This window comes from Schistocerca americana, chromosome 7, assembly GCF_021461395.2.
Source record: "Schistocerca americana isolate TAMUIC-IGC-003095 chromosome 7, iqSchAmer2.1, whole genome shotgun sequence".
In the NCBI taxonomy this organism is placed as follows: domain Eukaryota; kingdom Metazoa; phylum Arthropoda; class Insecta; order Orthoptera; family Acrididae; genus Schistocerca; species Schistocerca americana.
In genome coordinates, this window is record NC_060125.1 from 359,087,112 (window position 1) to 359,106,773 (window position 19,662).

Here is a 19,662-nt window from a genome sequence, read left to right on the forward strand (position 1 = left end):
AGCAAGAAAAGCATTCACAAAAAGAGGAAGTTGTTAACATCTAATATAAATTTAAGTGTTAGGAAGGTTTTCTGAGGGTATTTGTCAGTATTGCATGGAAGTGAAACGTACACAATACGCAGTTCAGACAAGAACAGAATAGAAGCTTTCAAAGTGTGGTGCTATGGAAGAACACAAGATTAGATGGGTAGCTCAAACAACTAGAACAAAGGTACCAAATCAAAGTTGGGGAAAAAAGATATTTACAGCACAACTTGACTAAAAGAAACGATCAGCTAATAGGACACATCCTAAAGCACCAAAGATTAGTTAATTTGGCAATCGCAGAATGAGGGGGTGGGGGAGGGAGGTGGGGAGGGGGAGTACAAATTGTGGAGGAGGACCTACACATGAATACATCAAGTACGTTAAAATGAACATAGGTTGCAGTTATTATGCACAGATGAAGAGACTTATATAGGTTAGACTACCATGGAGAGCTGCAGCAAACCAGTTTTTGGACAGAAGGCCATAACAACTCAACCTATTATTGCACTAAACACAAAGAAAAATAAGCAAAGGCATAACAATTAAGATGGCAAAAGATTTTATATTTTATTTAAGTACGAATAGCTACTTACATCAATGCCTATAATTGTTGGACGGATGTATAAACTTGATGCCTCAGAGTGTGGAACCCACTCCTGGTCTATAAGAATCAGACGACACAAACATCTGATCAATTCATCACCATCAAATGTTGGTAAACTTGTACGAGCTGCTGAACCATTCATACGACGCATATTGAGATCTGGTCTAAATAATCTAATTTTATCATCAACTCCACGATATGCCTTCATACCTTCAAAGACCTGGAAGAAAGAGTGCTTTCAAGTTGTAAGAACTGTGGTGTTACATTAAGGATATTAATTAATTTAAAACTGAATGACTCAAACTACTTTCACATGCACATTTCCTTAATGCAGAAGACTTAGATTTCTAGATCTAGACAATTCTACCAAATCTTATTGAGGGGAGGAGTAAATTGTAGCTTCCTCTGATAGCCAACAAGAAAGGAAAAGACAAAAGGCAGGAATACAAGAAAGATAGAAAGTACAGAACAGTTGTATCAGCTATGGTGCATATCCCTGATTGCCTGTGAGTCAAAGTTTGCCCACATCTTCTTGTGGTTGAGCATGTTAGCTGAAATTGCCTGTTTTGGAGGCTTTGCATCCCACCTGCCCTTTTATATAATCATCTAAAATTACTACAGTGGATTCGCAAATTCTTTCTGCAGTGGTGAGCTCCATGTGTCTCACCTTGCAGGGCAAGTGAGATGAGCAGCACATTCACGTCACTTTGTAACCTAGGGGCTGGGATTCACTGACAGTGGCTGCAGTTATGTTGGGAGATGGGATTCAACATTACTACTATTAAAACAAGAAGTTAATTACTTACATTAATTACAATTAAATACACTGTCCTCACCAACTCCTCTTTCTTGAAGGCACAGTTCAACATGTTTACATTTACTTGAGAACACCTTTACTAATGTTTCATATGTAATTGAATGTAGGTAATCAATTATCGCTGTCTTTAGTTCATCTGTTGTCTTTGGGTTATTTTGATACACAAATGTTTTAGCCGCACCCCAAAGGAAATAGCTGAACAGAGGCAGATCTGGTGAGCATGGGGGCCAGAGACCTTTCCATCTCCATAGATTTCATCTAAAAGCTGTAGCAACTGGCAGCAGCATTGTCTCAATGGAAAAATGAACGATTGATCTGATTTTCAGTCATCAGGGCACTAAATGGATAAATTATCTGGGAACAACAGAAATTGTAAATGGAAGTAGTATTGAAAAAGATCAGTCCTATAATTCGCGCTCCTGTTATGGCAATCCACAAAATTTTTTCTGTGAGCAATGGTGTTTCTCTGAAGACGTGTATTGTTGGATGACCAAATTCACGAATTTTTTGTATTAATGTAGCCAGATAGGTAAAACCAAGCCTCATCAGTGAAAAAGGTGTGATCTAAAACATTAATTCCATTTCAGTTAACTCGCTGAAACCATTCACAATATGCTATTCATTTCTCATGGTACACTCAAATAAATTGTTGCACAGCAGTAATTCCATCCAGATAAATCCCCAGTTCTTTTGTTACAGCCTTATGTACTGTCATAAGATGGACTTCAGGTTCCTGCAATAATTCCTCACTGATTTTGTTGAATTCTGCACACAATGTCCAAAATGTCTCCAAGCTTCCATTCTGTTCAAATTGTGTGCCTTCCAGTTTGTTGTGCATCATGAACTGAACCTGTTATTTGGAATTTGTAATTAAATAATGTACCGTGTCACAATGTGGACATCTCAAAGCAGGAAAATGCAATCTAAATTGCCACCTCACATGCTCCACAAAGTTCCCTCCTGCAACTCAGCTTACATAAGATGTAGACAATAACACAGCTAACTGCTACAACACATATACAACACAACTACCCATACCCAACCACTGCAGGTCCACAGAACACACACAGGTGAGACTTGTATGTGCTGCCAACCTTACTCTCCCCACAAAGCATAGCATGCGAGGCACGCCACTGTGGACAGACTTTGTGGACACATGGTGCAATGTACATTCAGCAAAATGTGGCAGGATGAAAGATGAGAAAGCTTGCAAACTATGTAGTCCGTCACTTGTCTATCCCTCTTGTTCTAATTATATAAGCAAAAACCAATCTACAGCCAAGCCTCAAGACTAAAACAAATTGTAAATATAAAGCTAAGGATGAGATACACTGAATTATACCAGATGAAACTCAACATCTGAACCACAATATTCTCTCTAAGAGGCTCCAACAATAGGAGAGACGTGAATTTTAAAATTTTACCAGTGAAGTGGACAGTCAATGAAGTTTTGCACTTGCAATCAACATAAATAACATCACTGCACAATATTTCAACTGGGCATCTGCAATCATCCTCAAGTGAGTCAGCTAAGACTAATGAAGGCATTCACCTTCCTGCAATTTATTAGCACACTGTTTGTATTCCGTGTGTGCATTAAGACCGTGGCGACTGTACTACTGTATACTACTGTTGTATGAAATACTCCATAAGATGTGAGATGAGAACAAGTAGTTAAAGATATAAAGTCAACAACACATGTGGAAACCAAATTCATTAGATCAACATCATAAATATTTCACTCACAGGGCTAAGAGAGAAAGAGATATTATCTGTAGCCTCAAAATTTTGCTGCAACTGAAGAAATATAGGAAAATCAGCAAAATGTCAGACATGACATGGTGAATCTACAGGATGCAATGGGCAATGGAAATCCAGTCAATAAGGAGCAGATAGAAAAAAAAAGGACAAGAAAAAATGACCATCTCCCACCTCAAAATATCGTAAAAAGTAAATGGGTAAAGCCAGTGATTTTACAAATAATACCTACATTTTATTTACTTTTAATAAAATTTACATTCATTAAAGCAGGTACTGTTGAGAGTGGCAATATTATATTGAATGCTGGTAAACCAATGTATAATAACTGTTATGGAATGATATCATTACAAATATTTTGAAAGCACAGTAAACATTTGAAGACTTTTGTGATCAACGTGACAAATTTTTAAACAAATAAGCAAACTTAAGTATTGTACTAACCTCGATGGCATAATGCAAAACTTTAGCAGCTGGATGTAATACGAGATTCTCCATAGGTGTAATTTCCGGTTTCTGCCATCCACCCAATGATGCATGGTATGCAACCTTCAGCATATGATCAGTAAAATGTTTGCCAAACTGAAGTTCACTAACATCTGGTTTAGAATGCAGTTCATCAGGTGATGCCAACCTCACAGACAAGTCTGAAAACTTAGGAAAAAAAAGTATCTTCAAATAATTATCAGCAAGATAAAACACACACACACACACACACACACACACACACACACACACACACAGATTATATGAGACATCCACAAACTTTAACAATTGCTGGAATGACACCTGTCAACATGGCTGTTTGTGTTTGAAAGGGTTCAAATTACATAGTTCAACAGTCAGCTAACAGATGGGCTTGTTGGAGAAATAGCAAAAACCAGTCTAGATATTTAGGGACTACACTGTGCATTCCCATTTCTGCTCTCTCTCTTCACTTTCAGTTTCTTTACTACTTTCTTAACCCAATTTACTTACTAATCAGCCTGTCTATCCCAATTAACAATTTAACTCACCAAATGGTGAATATCAGCTTTTCTTCACTTGTAATTCAGGTACTTTAATTTGTTGGAAGTGAATAAAAACCAGTTACCAACTATGAAAACTGGTCAGTGTACTGGATCAACAGATACACGTTAGACAGGATGAGAATTAATAACAGTAATACACATCAGCTGAGACTCTAACAACTTAGAATTGGCAGAGAGTAGCTCATCACAAAATTAGAGAGGTCTTTTGTCCTGTGTTGACAGCTTTTCCAGTTTGACACTGCTTGATGCTGTTGGAAGCCAGTTAGGGCACTCCAAGACCAGAAACCAGAGACATAAAGCATGTGGCAACCATACACCGTAGCATGTAGGTTACATGAGGTAAACATTAACAGGAGTGGCATGCTAATGCAGATTCTCAGGGCAGTTGTCTCAGGGTAGATGTTTCAATTTAGAAAATTAATTGGTTACTCCAAACACCTTTTATATACCATTGTACGGTGCCACACAGCACATGTTAGAAACAGGTATGTCTAAGCATTGCAGCAAGCATAGAGAGCAGCAACATCAGTGGATTCACACAGTTAGAGTGACATGGCAAATGAGTAAAACTGCCAGAACAGTGATCCCCACTCCAGAAGGGGTGACATAAAATACTGTTGTTGCTAGCCATACTATGACAAGCAGTGATATTTAGCTTTCAGCGGAATGCTGTAGGTATCAAACATGGAATTTGTAGTGCAAAGGCCAGGAACATGCCAGCCTACATAATAGGAGTAGGAGGCAGACCTGAACATGTTTGGCCAGAGGTGCCATGGTGGCATGAAGCCACATGTCAGATTAGCCAATGCCTATAAAGTACCAGTGGAATGGTGAGCCTACGGGAGAACAGATCACCACTGCAATCCTTAACAGGCTGTATATTTTTACATTCAGAGCAGTTATGTCAGAACATTTTGGGTACCAACTTGATGTCACTCAATGCCAGCTTTTCCCAAAGATTCGATTCAAGTCTGTTTTCTCACTTGAAATGCTGCTCAAAAGTTTGTGCTTTATGATGAAGCTAGTGATTGCTACTTCTGTTAGCTATTACCTCTCAGAGTCAGACACAAACTTCTGCCACCCCAACATTAAAATCCTTGCTTTTTCTAGCACTTACAAATAATCTTCACTGTAGTACATTAGTCTGAACGCAATAAACAAGTTTTACTTGGATCACTGCAATTCCTAAAAGTATCTTATTGAGTCCCAAAATCCGCACCTCTCATATGTGCCCTGCAACTGTTTGGTGCTGATCTGAGTGATCATCGGTCCTTATTGGAAATTTGTCTTTCTTCAGTTGCTCTTAACCGCTCCAAAATACCAGACTGACCTGAACCAACCACTCCCCCCCCCCAAAGCCTTTTCTTTTGTTTAAGTTCTCATACACTTCATCTATTCTATGTCACAATGTGACACCTCATATTTCACAAGAAAACAACATTGCAAGCAATTTATTATTGGTAGCTTCTCCTCAGGACAGTTTTAATTTTTGACTAGAGGAACTAAAGGTCAAGAATGAATATTAAACAATTTTTACGATAAGCAACTTACACCTTACTGTATAAGCAGAAGTTCACAGGAATACTTTTAATACATGACTGTCGATCTCTATACATGCATTACAACTTAACCCACTGATGGTATTCTAGGTTCCAAATATTTTAGTCTCTCAGCTTGCACAGGTTGTTTTAGTTTCGTTTTGTTTTAGGGCGCAAAAACAACTAAGGTCATATGTGCCCGTGTTGGAGCCTTAGAACAATAATACAAAAAAGGATTTAAAAGCGACTACATGGTAAGCCCAATCAATGAAAGGAAAGAGAGCTAAGAACAAGGACTTCCCCTTGGAGACAGGTCCACAAAATATGCCATAGAGACAATGGATATCCTGAACTAAAGATTAAATATCCTTTGCCATATTGCTACGATGGATAAAAAGTAAAACACGGTTGACAGCCTGCGCATTGTTTGCTAAAATGGCTGGTCACTCAGACTGCAAATGTACATGAGAAAGAAGGTGGTTAAAAAATGGCATTCGGTCAGGAAATGGCGAACTGTCAAAGATTGATGACAATGAGCACAAAGTGCTGGGGGATCACCACTTAACAAATGGTGATGGCTAACAACAGTGCCCAATAGACAACCTAAATAAAATGATGTCCTCATGATGGCGAAGCTGCTGGGAGAGATTTAATTGCTCAGTACTTGTTCCCATGAAGGGAAGACCAGTGGTGATGTCACAGTGACATCACCTGCTGACAGATGGCAAAACTGAGATCATCAGAAGGTATGGAAGGACTAGCGGGCCGAGGTAGGAGGACTGCAGTCTTGACAGCAGTGTCAGCAGTCCTGTTTCCCATCAGACCAATATGACTGGGAACCCACATAAACATCACAGTGGTTTCCTTAAGAGTGGGTGAGTAGAAGCTTTCTTGGATCTGTTGCACTAAGGGATGATCTGTTTACAGCACACAGAGGCTCTGAAGGGCACTGGGGGAATCAGAGCAGAGGACACAATTGAAAAGCCTGTGTCACCAAATGTACTGCACGGCCTGATACAGTGCAAAAAGCTCTGCTGTAAATACTGAGCAGTGTTCTGGAAACCAATGCCGAAATCATTGGTGCCAATGATGAAGGCACACCTGACACCACGGTAAGTCCGAGAGCCATCAATGTATACAAAGGTACCATCGCTAAGCTCTGTGAAACTTACAGTGATAGATCAAACCTAGAGTAGTTTCCTTAGGAAGTGAATGAAGTCCAAGGTGAACACAGGCCGCTGCACTAAGTCAAGGTGGTGAAGGGTTCATATCCATTGGAAAAGTGGCAGGTAGCATGAAGTTAAGCTGCTGGAGCAATAGCCAAATGCGAACTCCAGGAGATAAGAGAAGAGCAACACGCCCCATACTGGCAGTCAAAGGAGTAAAGCTGTAAAGACAGTGGAAGAAACCCTTTGCACCATTGGAAATTCATACAAATGGTTTTGCCAGTGGAAAAGTGAAAACCATTGTCACTGCTCCATGAGTAAAGGTGATTGAGACAAGTCCGTAGAGAACTTCAATAGATCGCAAAATTGTCAACAAAAAGTGAGCTGGAGATGGCCGTCAGAAGACAGGCCATAATACGGTTAATGGCTATAGCACAGAGGACAACGCTCAGGACAGAGCCCTAAGCCACCCCATTTTCCTAGATAAAGATGTCCAACAAGGCAGAATCCACACATGCTTTGAAAACTCTGTCTTTTAAAAATTCCTGAAGGTAATGAGGCAGGCAGCCTTGAAAGCCCCACATTTAGAGATTTAAAAGGATATCAGTCCTCCAGCAGACGTTGTAGGCTTTCTCCAAACCAAAAAATTCGGCCACAGTCTGGTACTTCCACAGAAAACCATTCAAGTCACAGGTTGACAAAGTGATGAGGTGGTCAACTGCAACTGTGCAGTGGTTACTAAATTGCAAGACTCTCAAGCCACCATTCCAGCCAGGCACAAATCATATGTTCAATCATCTTGCATACACAGCTGATGAGAGAAATGGTGCAGTAGCTTGAAGGAAGATGTTTTGTCCTTACTGGGCTGGGGTATGGAAGGGCATGACAGTGGCTTCGCACCAGCACCTGGAAAACATGCCATCTGCCCACAAGCAATTGTATGTATGAAGGAAAAAGTGTCTCCCACAAGAGAAAGGGGTTGCAACATATGAATGTTAACTTCATCCAGCCCAGGGATGGAAGAGATCAAGATGAAGTGAGAGCATGATCTAGCTCCCTCATAGTAAGAATTCACAATTTTGTGAGGAGAAGGGTATGATCTGAGCTTCCTCCACTCATTTCCAATGGAGGAAGGCTGGGTGATAGTGGTTGGAACTTGAAATCGCCACAAGATAGCAGGGTAAGGTGCTGGATATAGTAATAAGGTCCACAATGACATCACCTGCTATGGTCAGTCTGGAAATTGGGGAACAGATCTCAGTCCCAGAGAGCCTTTGGAGGTTGGTGCACATGATGGAAGGGGGAGTGGAACTGTTAAAAGCACAAGTAAATGAAATTCAGTTAGCTCTATTGCTATCCCTAAGAATGCGACAACGCTGCACACACATCTGTTTATAACGAATACTGTTTACCATCGTAGGATGATAGTTAAAATCGCACAGAGAATGTCTCCACACGTGAATTGCATCACAGCACACCTCAATACACCAAGGGATGGGTAACAGCTTGGTAAAGATGAAGTGAGAGGGATGGAACATTCTACAGTGGTAAGAATAATATTTGCATGTTATTCTACTTGGTCATCACAACTGGGGAAACATTGTTCACAGAAGGTCGCCAGGGAGGAGTAAAGCCTCTAGTCAGCCTTAGAAAGCTGTCAACTGGGTTTCACCTATGTGGGGTTTGAGTCAGCAAATGGATAGCACATGGGAAACGGACACTTGAGAACATGGAAGAGAGAATGGACCACTTCAAACAAGGGGAAAGCTGGAGAGGGCAGAATGAGAGGTCCAAATGTGAATAGGTGTGTGTGTGGAGTCTGAAAGGAACATGGGGACGTCAGTTTTAAGGCAGATGAGGTTGAGTTGACTGAGCAGGTCAGGCAAGAGAACAACTCTCCAACAGGTTTTGGAAGAGCCCCAAAGGGGATGGTGAGCACTGAAATCACCAAGCAGCAAAAAGGGGAGAAGGAGTTCACCAATAAGCTGGAGAAAATCTGCCCTGTTGATGCTGAATGACAAAGGGACGTACTCATTGCAAAGAGAAAAGGTGAAGTGAGGAAGGAAAAAGCGGATTGCAACAGCCTGCAGCTGGGAGTTCAGTGAGAAGCAATTTGAAATGCTGTCCCCAGGGGTGGGAGGGAGGAGATCAAATTGGACTGGAAATAAATGCTAGAGGTCAAAGTGGGTGGGAGGATGCAATTTCGCTTTCTGGAGGCAGAACACAAGTGGACGCTGATGCCAAGAGCAGGCATAATTCCTCCTTGTTGGATCTATTGCAGTGAATGTTCCATTGGAGGAGAGTCATGATGGGGAAAGGGGAGGAGGGAAAAAATATAGAGTTGTCACCTAAGCAGCTGCTGAGTGCCAGCTTCCCAAGACTCACTGCTACAGGGCACAGACGCTGGAGGATTCTGTTCCATCAGAGCTACAGAGGTGATGGCACTTTCTCTGGGTTTAGCCTGCAGATTCCAGGGCAGAAAAACAATTGGTGGTGCGCACCAGTGAAATGGAGATTGGCTCGGTGATGGTATTCACAGCTACCCAGTTGAAAGAATCTCCGAGTCAGCAATGGAGAAGACCATTTGTCTTTGATTTCTTAGAGCCTTTGCGACTGGTAGATGAACACTCAGATGTTTGATGGCTGGAGGGACGTAAGAAGTCTTCGCGGGAGTATTCCTTCTGTCCTTTCTGGCTGTGTAGCAGGTGATTTTGCTGTTGAGGTGAACATATCGTCACTTGTTGCACAGGTGGAGGGGGAGGAGACGGGGATACTACCATGACACTGGGTAATTTTATAACTGCAGTCCTGAATTTGAGGTCGCAAGTCCTTTGTTAAGTGAGGCATAGCAAGAATGGTACTGTAAGTGACAGATGGTAAAAAGCAGGGCTTTTGTCTAGCCAATAGCTTGCAAGCAACAGGGTAAGGCACTTCCTCCTTCATTGGGATCTCTTGGATGGCCCGCTCATCAAGATACATGGAACATTCGCAGGATGAGGCTGCATGGTCGCCACTGCAATTGATACAGCGAGGAAGAGAAGGTAGGCAGTCACTGTCATGAGCATCCCTACCAAAAGTAACACGTCTGGCCGTGTTTTGACAGGACATTTGAGTGTGATTGCAACATTGACAATGGTAGCAGCACATCAAAATTGGAGCATATCGTCAGACTGTGATGACTTCATAGCTTGCTCTGATCTTTGATGGAAGCACTATTCTGTCAAACACGAGAAAAAGAGTGCATGTAAGCACTAAGGTTGCATCAATCTTTTTCTTTGCCCTATGGACTGCTGTGACATCCTGATCGGAGAGGTACATTTGAATTTCTCTCTCGGTAAGACCATCAAGCGGCCTTGTGTAAATAATACAACATGAAGAATTCAACATTTGATGGCCCTCAACATGAATAGGATAGCTAAGAAGGAGCAAAGCTGCAACCAGTTGTTGTGCTTGAAAATCACAATTGGTCTCCAAAAGCAAAGTGCCATTATGTAAACGAGAGCAGGATTTCCCAGGGTTTGCAATTGCATCAACACCTTTCTGAGTAAAAGAACGATTAACCATAGAAAAGGACTGATCATCTTCAGTATGTGATACCAAGAGAAACCGAGGCGCAGCTAGGAGATTCTTGAAATGTTTAGTCTCATTCAGTTTATGTTTATGAGACATAGTCCAAGATGGCGATCGACTCACTGTGAGAAAATCTCCCATGATTGCCGGTGTCTTTGATGACGTGCTCCTTCCAACTGGGGGCCACCTCCCCTCCCCTCCCACCTCAGAGGGTAACTCACCTACCTTAGGTGGCTGTTCACACCTCACGTCACACTTCCCGACTTCCTGGCAGAGGAATCAATTGGAAATTTGGGGCGGTGACAGCTCAGGTGGTACGTATGAACCCTACCTGTCGACTCAGGGCGGGGAATTCTGCATTACTCAATCACCTGTGATGTGTCAGACATGCGTGCTGGCCTTCAGGAGTGCACAGCAAGGAAGAATAAACAGCAAGGAACCTCAAACACAGAGGCGGAGGAAGGATAGGAGATGGAGAAAGAAAGAAACAAAGAAAGAAAAAAAACCAGCACGGAGAGTGAGAAGGTGCTGCAAACACCAGGGCCCCATGGTAGCCATGCATGAACTCACCAAAGAGTGGTGAACCCCCTTGAGGGCACAGGTTGTTTTATAAGGGCATAACTGTTGATCCACCAGAAATACCCACACTGTTACCTTAGAAGTGTAAACCAGGCAAGTCAACAGAAATGAGCTTCATGACGAAATTTCTAACACATAATCCAACACCACTTCCTCAAATTTTATTTTGAAAATTATTCATTGTCAAGAACTTTGTCCAGTTCACTGTGGCTTGAATGACACAGTTCATTGTAAGTTTCTATCCTTGGTGATAGGTTTCTACCAACAAGGATGGTACCTCTTCTGAGAGTTTTTATGCTTATTTGGCTTCCTAGGCACTGCATCCTCCTAAACAATCGATTAAAAATACACAGACGGAAAAAAAAATCTGCAACACCAAAAAGTAACTAATGTAGAGCAATGTCATTTCAGGACTATATTTGTGTAGGTAACATATTTATTTGATTAACATTGCAAAATCACAGGTTGATGTAAGTGTTAGTTAAGCCATTGCAAATGTGAAATGCTGGTACATTAATAAGCAGTGTAACCACCAGAATGTTGAATGTAAGTACACAGATGTGCATGCATTGTGTTGTAAAGGTGCCGGAAGTCAGTATGTGGGATGGGGTCCCATGCTTGTTGCACCTGATCAGTAATTACAGGGATGGATAATGCTGTTTGTGGATGATGTTGGAGCTGCTATTCAATGATGTCCCATATGTGCTCGATTGGACACAGATCTGGTGAGCGAGCAGGCAAAGACAACATCCTGACACACTGTAGAGCATGACGGATTACAATAGTGTTATGTTGGCAAATAGTTATCCTGTTGGAAAGCACAACCTGGAATGCTATTCATAAGTGGCAGCATAACAGGTTGAATCACCAGACTGATATACAATTTTACAGTCAGAGTGCATGGGATAACCATGAGAGTGCTCCTGTTGTCATATTAAATTGCACCCCAGACGATAACTCCAGTGTGTATAGCACGCAGACAGGCTGGGTGCAGATCCACAACTGGTCTCCTCCTAACAACACACTGCCATCTCTGGCACTGAGGCAGAACCAGCTTTCATCATAAAATACAATAGATCTCACTTGACACCACTGAAGTCACAAATGGTGGTGGTTTGGGGTCGGTGGAATGTGTGATCCAGGGCATATGGTTCAGAGTTGCCCTTAGGTAACCGATTTGCAACAATTCATGGTTTCACCATGGTGCCAAGTGCTGCTCAAATTGCTGCTGCAGGTGTAGTATGATGCACCAGAGCCATATACCAAACAAGATGGCCTTTCCTTTTAGCAGCGCCATGCGACAGTCTGGAGCCAGTCCTCTTGTAACCCTATATTCTCATAACCACCACTGCCAGCAATCATATACAGTCACTACATGCCTGGCAAGTCCTTCTGCAACATTGCAGAAAGAACAATCAGCTCCTTATAGACCTATTACACAACTTTGTTCAAAGTCGAGTGAGGTGTTGACAATGGTGTCTATGTTGCCTTAAAAGCACCTTGACTTACATCAGCTCACCAAGCCCAATGTCAAAGGTAAGTAACTCTCATGATAGTTATGGCGTTTATTTAAAGTAAGCCTGAATTTCATCCTCATAGTGGCGTTACTAGCGCCATTCTTAAGTGACCGGCGTGACATTTAAATAGACATCATCCTTCAGATGTAAAAACACCTACCAACTTTTGTTTAGGTTGCAACGACTCTTTGTTGCTGTTACAGTTTTTTTTTTCTGTCAGTGTATGTCTAAATTCCTGTGATGGGGAATGCTCTATCTCCAATGATATGTCATGAACAGTAAACAATAATAAACACCATGGAAACCTCACAGAAACTGGAAAATTCATTTACAACCATTGGTTATTTTACTCAAAATATTCAGTTTAATTTCCTCTGCTGTCCATATAATTTTGATCTACAAATCTGGGACTCCTTGCACCGCACTTGTTGATCACTGCAGATAGGTGCACAAAGACGATTTGACAAGTCTGGTGAAAAAGCAAGGAAAATATGCTTCTTCGTAAATAATTCATCTTACATCTCAACGGTCTCCATTGAGGGGTATACATTTGGTCCAGTAATCCTGCTTTTTCAACGCATCAGAAAACTAGGTGCTGTCAAGCTCTGGGAAATACTCGTTGACTGCAACTATCACTTCCTAATTTGATGAAAGTTACTTCTCAGCGAGTCAAAGTTTCAAGTTAGGGAACAAGAAGAAGTCACTTAGGGCTAAGTCTCATGAACAGGGTGGATGAGAAGCCAATTTAAAGTCCAGTTCATGCACTTTTGTTGTTGCTGATGTGTGGGATAGTGCATTATCCTAGTGAAAGAGCACTGTGTCGCATGCCAACCTTGGTCTGTTTTCAGCCAGAACACATTCCAAATAATCCAACAATGAAGCATATGGGGTCCAGTTATGGCTCTATCTTTTTCCGAATAATCTATAAGGACCATTTCTTGGGAATCCCAAAAAACTGCCCATCATCTAACCAGGTGACAAAAATGGACTTTTCCTTCTTCAGAGCACTTTCACCAGCATTTTTCCATTGTTCTGACAGCCGTTTTGAGTCTGCTGTGTAATGATGGCTCTAGGTTTCATCAACAATCACAAATTAGATCAGAAAGTCTTGTGGACTGCAGCTACACATTGCCAGAAATTGTGTTGAAATGTTGTGCAAGATGCACTTCTGCTCAACTGTGAGCAATTGTCACACCCACCTTGCAACAACTTCTTCATAGCCAATTCTCCATGCAGAATATCATGCACTCCTTCAGATGAGATACCTACAGTCTCAGTAATCTCACAAATCTTTATTCAGCAGTCTTGCAGTACCATACCATGGATTTTGTCAATGGTTTCTGTTGTTGTAATCTCAGTTGGATAGCCGGAGAACATTTCATTTTCAGTGCTTGTCCAACCATGTTTAAATTCATTACTCCAAAAGCAACTGGTCTTCAATGATGATGTAGCATCTGCATGAACTTAATCCCTGTTTCAATTTGTGCATCAGTCCAACCCTTCACAGGAAAATGTTTAATAACAGCATGAAGCTCAGTTTTCTCAGTTTTCAATTGCAGCCAACACAGTGACCAATTCAAAAGATTGTCAATGATGAACCATATACTTTACATTGTTGAAATTCTTTATATGATTCATGAAATAATCAAGCTTTCCAACCATGAAAGCACAACAAAAATGTTTCATTCTCTTGAAAATTTACCAGGCTTATCAAACCACCCTCCTATGAAAAGATAAAACTTATTTTTATTTAATTGCAATATTAGGTATGTTATTCTTTTAAATTATATCGGAGACAAGTTTCTAAAGAAAAAATAGTCTATGGAATTGAAGCTAGTATCAAACTTCAGTTTCATCTGTAAGCCACAGAAAATTTAAAAACTTTATCATTATACCACCATACATAACATTTCAAATTTTAGATTAACTGCTGTGAATGAGTTAGTCTTATATGATAATATCAATAATAAAACATCAAAATAAGAGCAAAAATACAATGGCATAAGTCCGCTGAACTCCCAGCACCACTCATGTTCTTTGCATATACTCAGAATGATTTTCAACACTGGTAAAAGGAAGAGGGAGGGGTAAAACAGAGAGAGCATCTCAACAAATGTCAGTAGTGGGTTTTCTTGAGAATGACACCGATATGAAAATTTTATGAGCATGTTATTAACATTCAGGGTTTTGCATACTGCAGGAATGCATTAATCACACATACAACCATCTCCACCAGCATTGCTAACATCGTTTGCAATATATGTGTAATGGAAGGCTTTCTAAATGCCAAAAGGAGACTTTTCTTCCAATTCAGTCCACACAAAATTTTGTAAATGTTACTCTACTGAGTCACTACTTCTAAAGCCAAATAATGACTTACTATTGTTCTCTGTGTGTGTTTATATAATGTAGTCCTCTGACCCTACTGAATTTACTTAGGCCTACTTGCACACCATTTTTCTCTTTAGATGAACATCCTTGGATATTGTGGAGCTACTCAAAGAAAAACATGAAATAAGTAGATAACTAGGGCTTACAGACTGCTTTTAGCTCTTTATCTCATTGGCCTCACTACGCAGGCAATTACACACAAGTGATAAGCCGCACTGTGTTGCAATCAATATTCCAGTAATTTATGTGTGATGTATAAAGCCCCACCAAGACTGAATGTGGTATTTCTATGAAATGCATTACCTTCTTATAAATTGTCATTTATCTCAAAGATACATTTGTCTGATATGATTTCTGCAAGCAAGGAGCACAGTATGACTCCATGTACATCAGTGGCAAAATTTGCACTTTATCATGTTTGCAGCCACAAAAACATAATGGATGGCTGTTACAACTTATCATAGCAGTAATAACAGCGTACTTTCTAGTGATCCTGAAAAGTGGCAAACAAAAGAAACAAATTCAGCATATAAAATATTTACCTTGAAAGTATGATGCACTTTTAAAGACAACCTCCGAACTGATTTCACCTGGCTGTGGATGAGATTTCTGGAAAGAAACTACAAACACAATTAGTTATAAATCTGAATAGAGCACATAAAAGAGTTAAATAACAAGTGCAGTTATGCATATCTGTCAGAGTCAAACTTGTAAATTTTCATAATACTGAAAATGCAAAATAAGTGAATATTATATACAAAAGTGTGAAATAATGCCATTAATAAATTAGCAGCAAATGCTCATGGTTTGTGAATGAGTGTGTTTTCTACTTCAGGAGAAGGCCTTTTGTCCAAAAGCTTAATGCTAGCAGTCTTTTCGTTGTACCTGTCTGTTACTCAGTTTCTTCTTTATACGCTGAGTGGCAATCAGTCTGTTGCATAATACCACCATTAAAATTTTTTAAATACTTTGAAAGATACTATAGCAATTTACACTTCCGCACTACAGTTTCGCAACACATTATGCAAACTATTACTGTTTCACAGTATGTACAATGGAAGACAGTACACAGCATTTCAATCAGTTATAGGCCTAATGCTTTTTTGTATTAAATAAGGACTAAGAATACACAACATCCCATACATTGTTTCCAAAGGAACTGTATGTGAGAAAATTAAAATAATTATGCTAACGAAAGAGGAAGAATCCCTAATACATGGTACAATGAGAAGTTCCCTGTGCTATGCACTTGAAAATGGTGTGTAGTGTACAGATTTAAATATATTAGCAACACACTTAATTATGGCACACAAACTTCACAGAAAAATAACTTTGCTCATAAAAATAACTTGTCTGAACTCAGCATAAAGGTTTTCAGATCCAATTACTTATACTGTTTGACAGTGTAATTTAGTTGACTTTTTTGTCTTGTTAAAGGTGTCTATTCAAAAGGCCACTGCAGAATGTATGTTCAAAGCAAAAATGTAGGCAGCCTACTAGAACTACTAAAATTAAAGATAAATGTTTCTAAATACCAAAAATGGAAATAGAAATGGGCAAGAAAATTACCCTTACTCAAACGCCATTTAAAATCATTCAAATTAAATGCAAGAGTTACGGATATTACAAATCAACAGTTCATTCTTTTGTGAGTGAAAGAAAATGTAGGCCTAATGCAAAAGATGCAGTGCATGATCAATGACTAACTTTCACCGTCACTTCGCATAAACCCTGCGCTACACTGTTTTTAACAGCTTTCCCAACTTGCTTCTGTTGCATCCATTGGTCTTTCAGCTCAGCAATGAAAAAGTACTTTCCCTTTCCTGTGCAACAATGCTGCAATCTTTAAAACTGATATAAAAACCAAAATTTCAGAAAGTGCAATGTCATCGAATAGATATGATGCCCTCCTTTTAAGACAAAGATCAGAATCTCTATGAGAAATTAATGACGTCATAATGGAATCTCTCTCTGTATCTGTTTCCACTTCACACTGACAATGGATAGTACAATTGCTACATACAGGTTTGAATGGAGTGGAGACTAATGCATTCATTTAAATTGTGAATAAACGATTTCACATTTAGACTGCCAATTTTTTTTGAGTGCTACAACTGATCTTTGATCCAAAATCAGTCTATTGGACCTGTTCCAACCACTGAAAAAATGCTAGCAGTACAGTTTGAAATAATAATCTTCCATTGTGTCTCACTGAAATTTGTATCACAGACAACAGCCCATACGAGATTAGAAACTTTAAACGTAATGCTTTGGTAGAACAGGGTGAAGTCATAATGAAGTGGAAATAACTAGTTCTATTTTTAAAAGTCATTACCAACCAACACAATTCAGAGACATACACTGAGACTTGTGACCTGGCAGCAGTCTTATTAATAGAGAACTACTGAGGGCTGGATCACTACAGCAAGCATAAGTTTATTTGTACATAAGCACTTTCATTAGTTGCCCTCCCACGTTCCTGCGTGCCTAGATATTGGCAAGGATGATATGGGCTGTTAAGTTAAATATGGCTGTATGAGGATAGTTGCCACAAAAATTTATTTGATGATGTATTTATAGCGTGCGCTCACAGAGCCATGAAGGACCTATAGTGCTGAATCATTCACTCACTTCACCAGATATCAACAAGGAGCTAAAAAAATCTGGACATACATAAATGATATATGCCCATGGCGAATACATACGAGATTATCAGAACACACACACACACACACACACACACACACACATATACATATACATACATACATAACATACAAACGGGCGTCCAGTATATCCCATCAAGGAAGAGTGCCGGAGATATTTGGAATTAAAATACCACGGACACACAAAATATTGTCTTAAAGTCGTCCACTCTGAACACAGTTCCCGGTTTATTACGGAAGACACCAAATTCGACCTTTAGTTCCATGATGATACTATTTCACCTGCGAACTCCACCAGTACACACAGCAATTACGCTAGCAAAACAAAAATAACCTACTCATTTCTTCTAAACAAAAGATGTTTCGCATACACACCTTACGTAGTAACAACAGCTGCGAAAAATGTGTAAGCCGTGCCATTTCAATCCCGTTTACACAAGTATCACTTTAACACGATCAACAAAACGAAGACGGAATGTTGTTAATTGGTTGCCTCGGCACAACGAACGGATTGTCTTGGTAATACTCTTTACGTCTTTGGAACATAATAAGTGTTTAAAACGCACTGTCACCTCTGTATCACATTCATATTATTTTACGTCAGCTGGTCCACAGTTACTGCGTTTACACTAACTTCTAAACAGACGCGCGCTCCGTAGCTTACTAACACGCATTCACTTTGCGAGCGCTTTCCCTCGTGCGACGCTATACTGTCTGATGAACACTACAGGGCCACCAACATAAGCTAGCGAATGGAGCATCTCCGGTCTACGTTATGCTGCCAACAGAAGCAAAAACGACTTATCTCTAACGTGACATCATATCAACAAATGCGAAACAAACAGTCTTACGAAACATGTCGGGTTGCTCAATTTGTGCGTTAATCTGTGAGACTTCGGCAGTGAAACCCACTCTGTTTGTCTTATTGTCTGCCTGTTGATTCTCAGTGTCATTTCCAACCTGTTCAGCGTTGAGCGATGCTTCTTCCTCGTCTTTTCGAATGCAGCATTGAATTTTTGCACCTTGTGAAATAATGTCTGCTTTACAAAGAGTCATTAAACTTAGGATCCCTTCGTAATATGTAATGATGAACGTTATCTTTCTGAAAGCTCAAGCCATTGAAAGGAAAAACCTAAAAGAACCCAATAGCAAAAAATAACAGTATTTTTGTTCGTCTCATGGGATTGAATGTCCTACTTATATATATAGATTCTGACAGAACAGAGTAAGTTACTAGATTTGTGTTCATTCACTAGATATCAGAATTTGAGAGAAATCGGTTCCCACTACGGTACATATCTAGTCGTTTGGAGACCACGGCTTTACAAAGAGATCACAACACCAATTTAGAGTAATGATGTACTAATTCCCTAATTTCGTCTAACATAACCATTCGACTTAGATTAGAGACTGGATTAGATTCTGTTTCCGGTCTATAGACCCCAAAATGTGATGATTCTCGTGTGTGTAGAACATGGCAAAAAGAAGTACGAAAAACGAAGAAAGAAAAATTCCACTCACGCTCAACAGATTCCTGTAGTAATTTAAGATGTTGGCAGACTTATTAAAGGACAACAATTATTCGATTTTATACTTTGAGACTTTATGTGACTGCAACAGTAGACATTATGACTGTGACAAGGGTTTCTAAAGCAAAGACCCAAAGTCGCTACTGACGCAAAATTTGTCGGTTGAAGAGTGATGGTCGAGGGAAGTAACCGTGGCTCTTCTTTAAGTAACCGCCACGTTATTCTCTCGGATCAGGATAGTACATGACTTTGTACTTTTTCGGACATGTGATCTCAGTCTTAACAACACATCACTCATTGTCAGTAATAAGAGTTGTTAAAGAATGACTGAGTCATTTCATCCACGACTGACGCTGCTCATCCGTTGACCCACAAACTTCATAGGACAAAGATACAAGAATGATGCAATGCGTTTAATGGTGACCGAATCATAAAACTGACAAAAAGTTACGATATCTGAAGGCGACGC

At 40.1% G+C, this 19,662-nt stretch overlaps 1 protein-coding gene across 4 annotated transcripts in view; it reads right to left on the reverse strand.

Annotated features, from left to right (window-relative positions):
* LOC124622291 (branched-chain-amino-acid aminotransferase, cytosolic) overlaps positions 1 to 19,662 on the reverse strand; it is a 113,888-nt gene that overhangs the window by 14,698 nt on the left and 79,528 nt on the right. Inside the window, exons 1-4 of one of the 4 annotated variants that reach the window (XM_047147963.1) lie at positions 18,040 to 18,381; positions 15,541 to 15,607; positions 3,651 to 3,860; positions 621 to 851 (exon numbers count right to left, since the gene is read on the reverse strand). In XM_047147963.1, coding sequence (XP_047003919.1) covers positions 621 to 851; positions 3,651 to 3,764 — 345 coding nt within the window. In that variant the 5' untranslated portion in view covers positions 3,765 to 3,860; positions 15,541 to 15,607; positions 18,040 to 18,381. Of the gene's footprint in view, positions 1 to 620; positions 852 to 3,650; positions 3,861 to 14,987; positions 15,111 to 15,540; positions 15,619 to 18,039; positions 18,382 to 19,662 lie in introns of those variants that run through there. The other 3 variants (XM_047147961.1, XM_047147962.1, XM_047147964.1) reach the window with 3 other exon arrangements.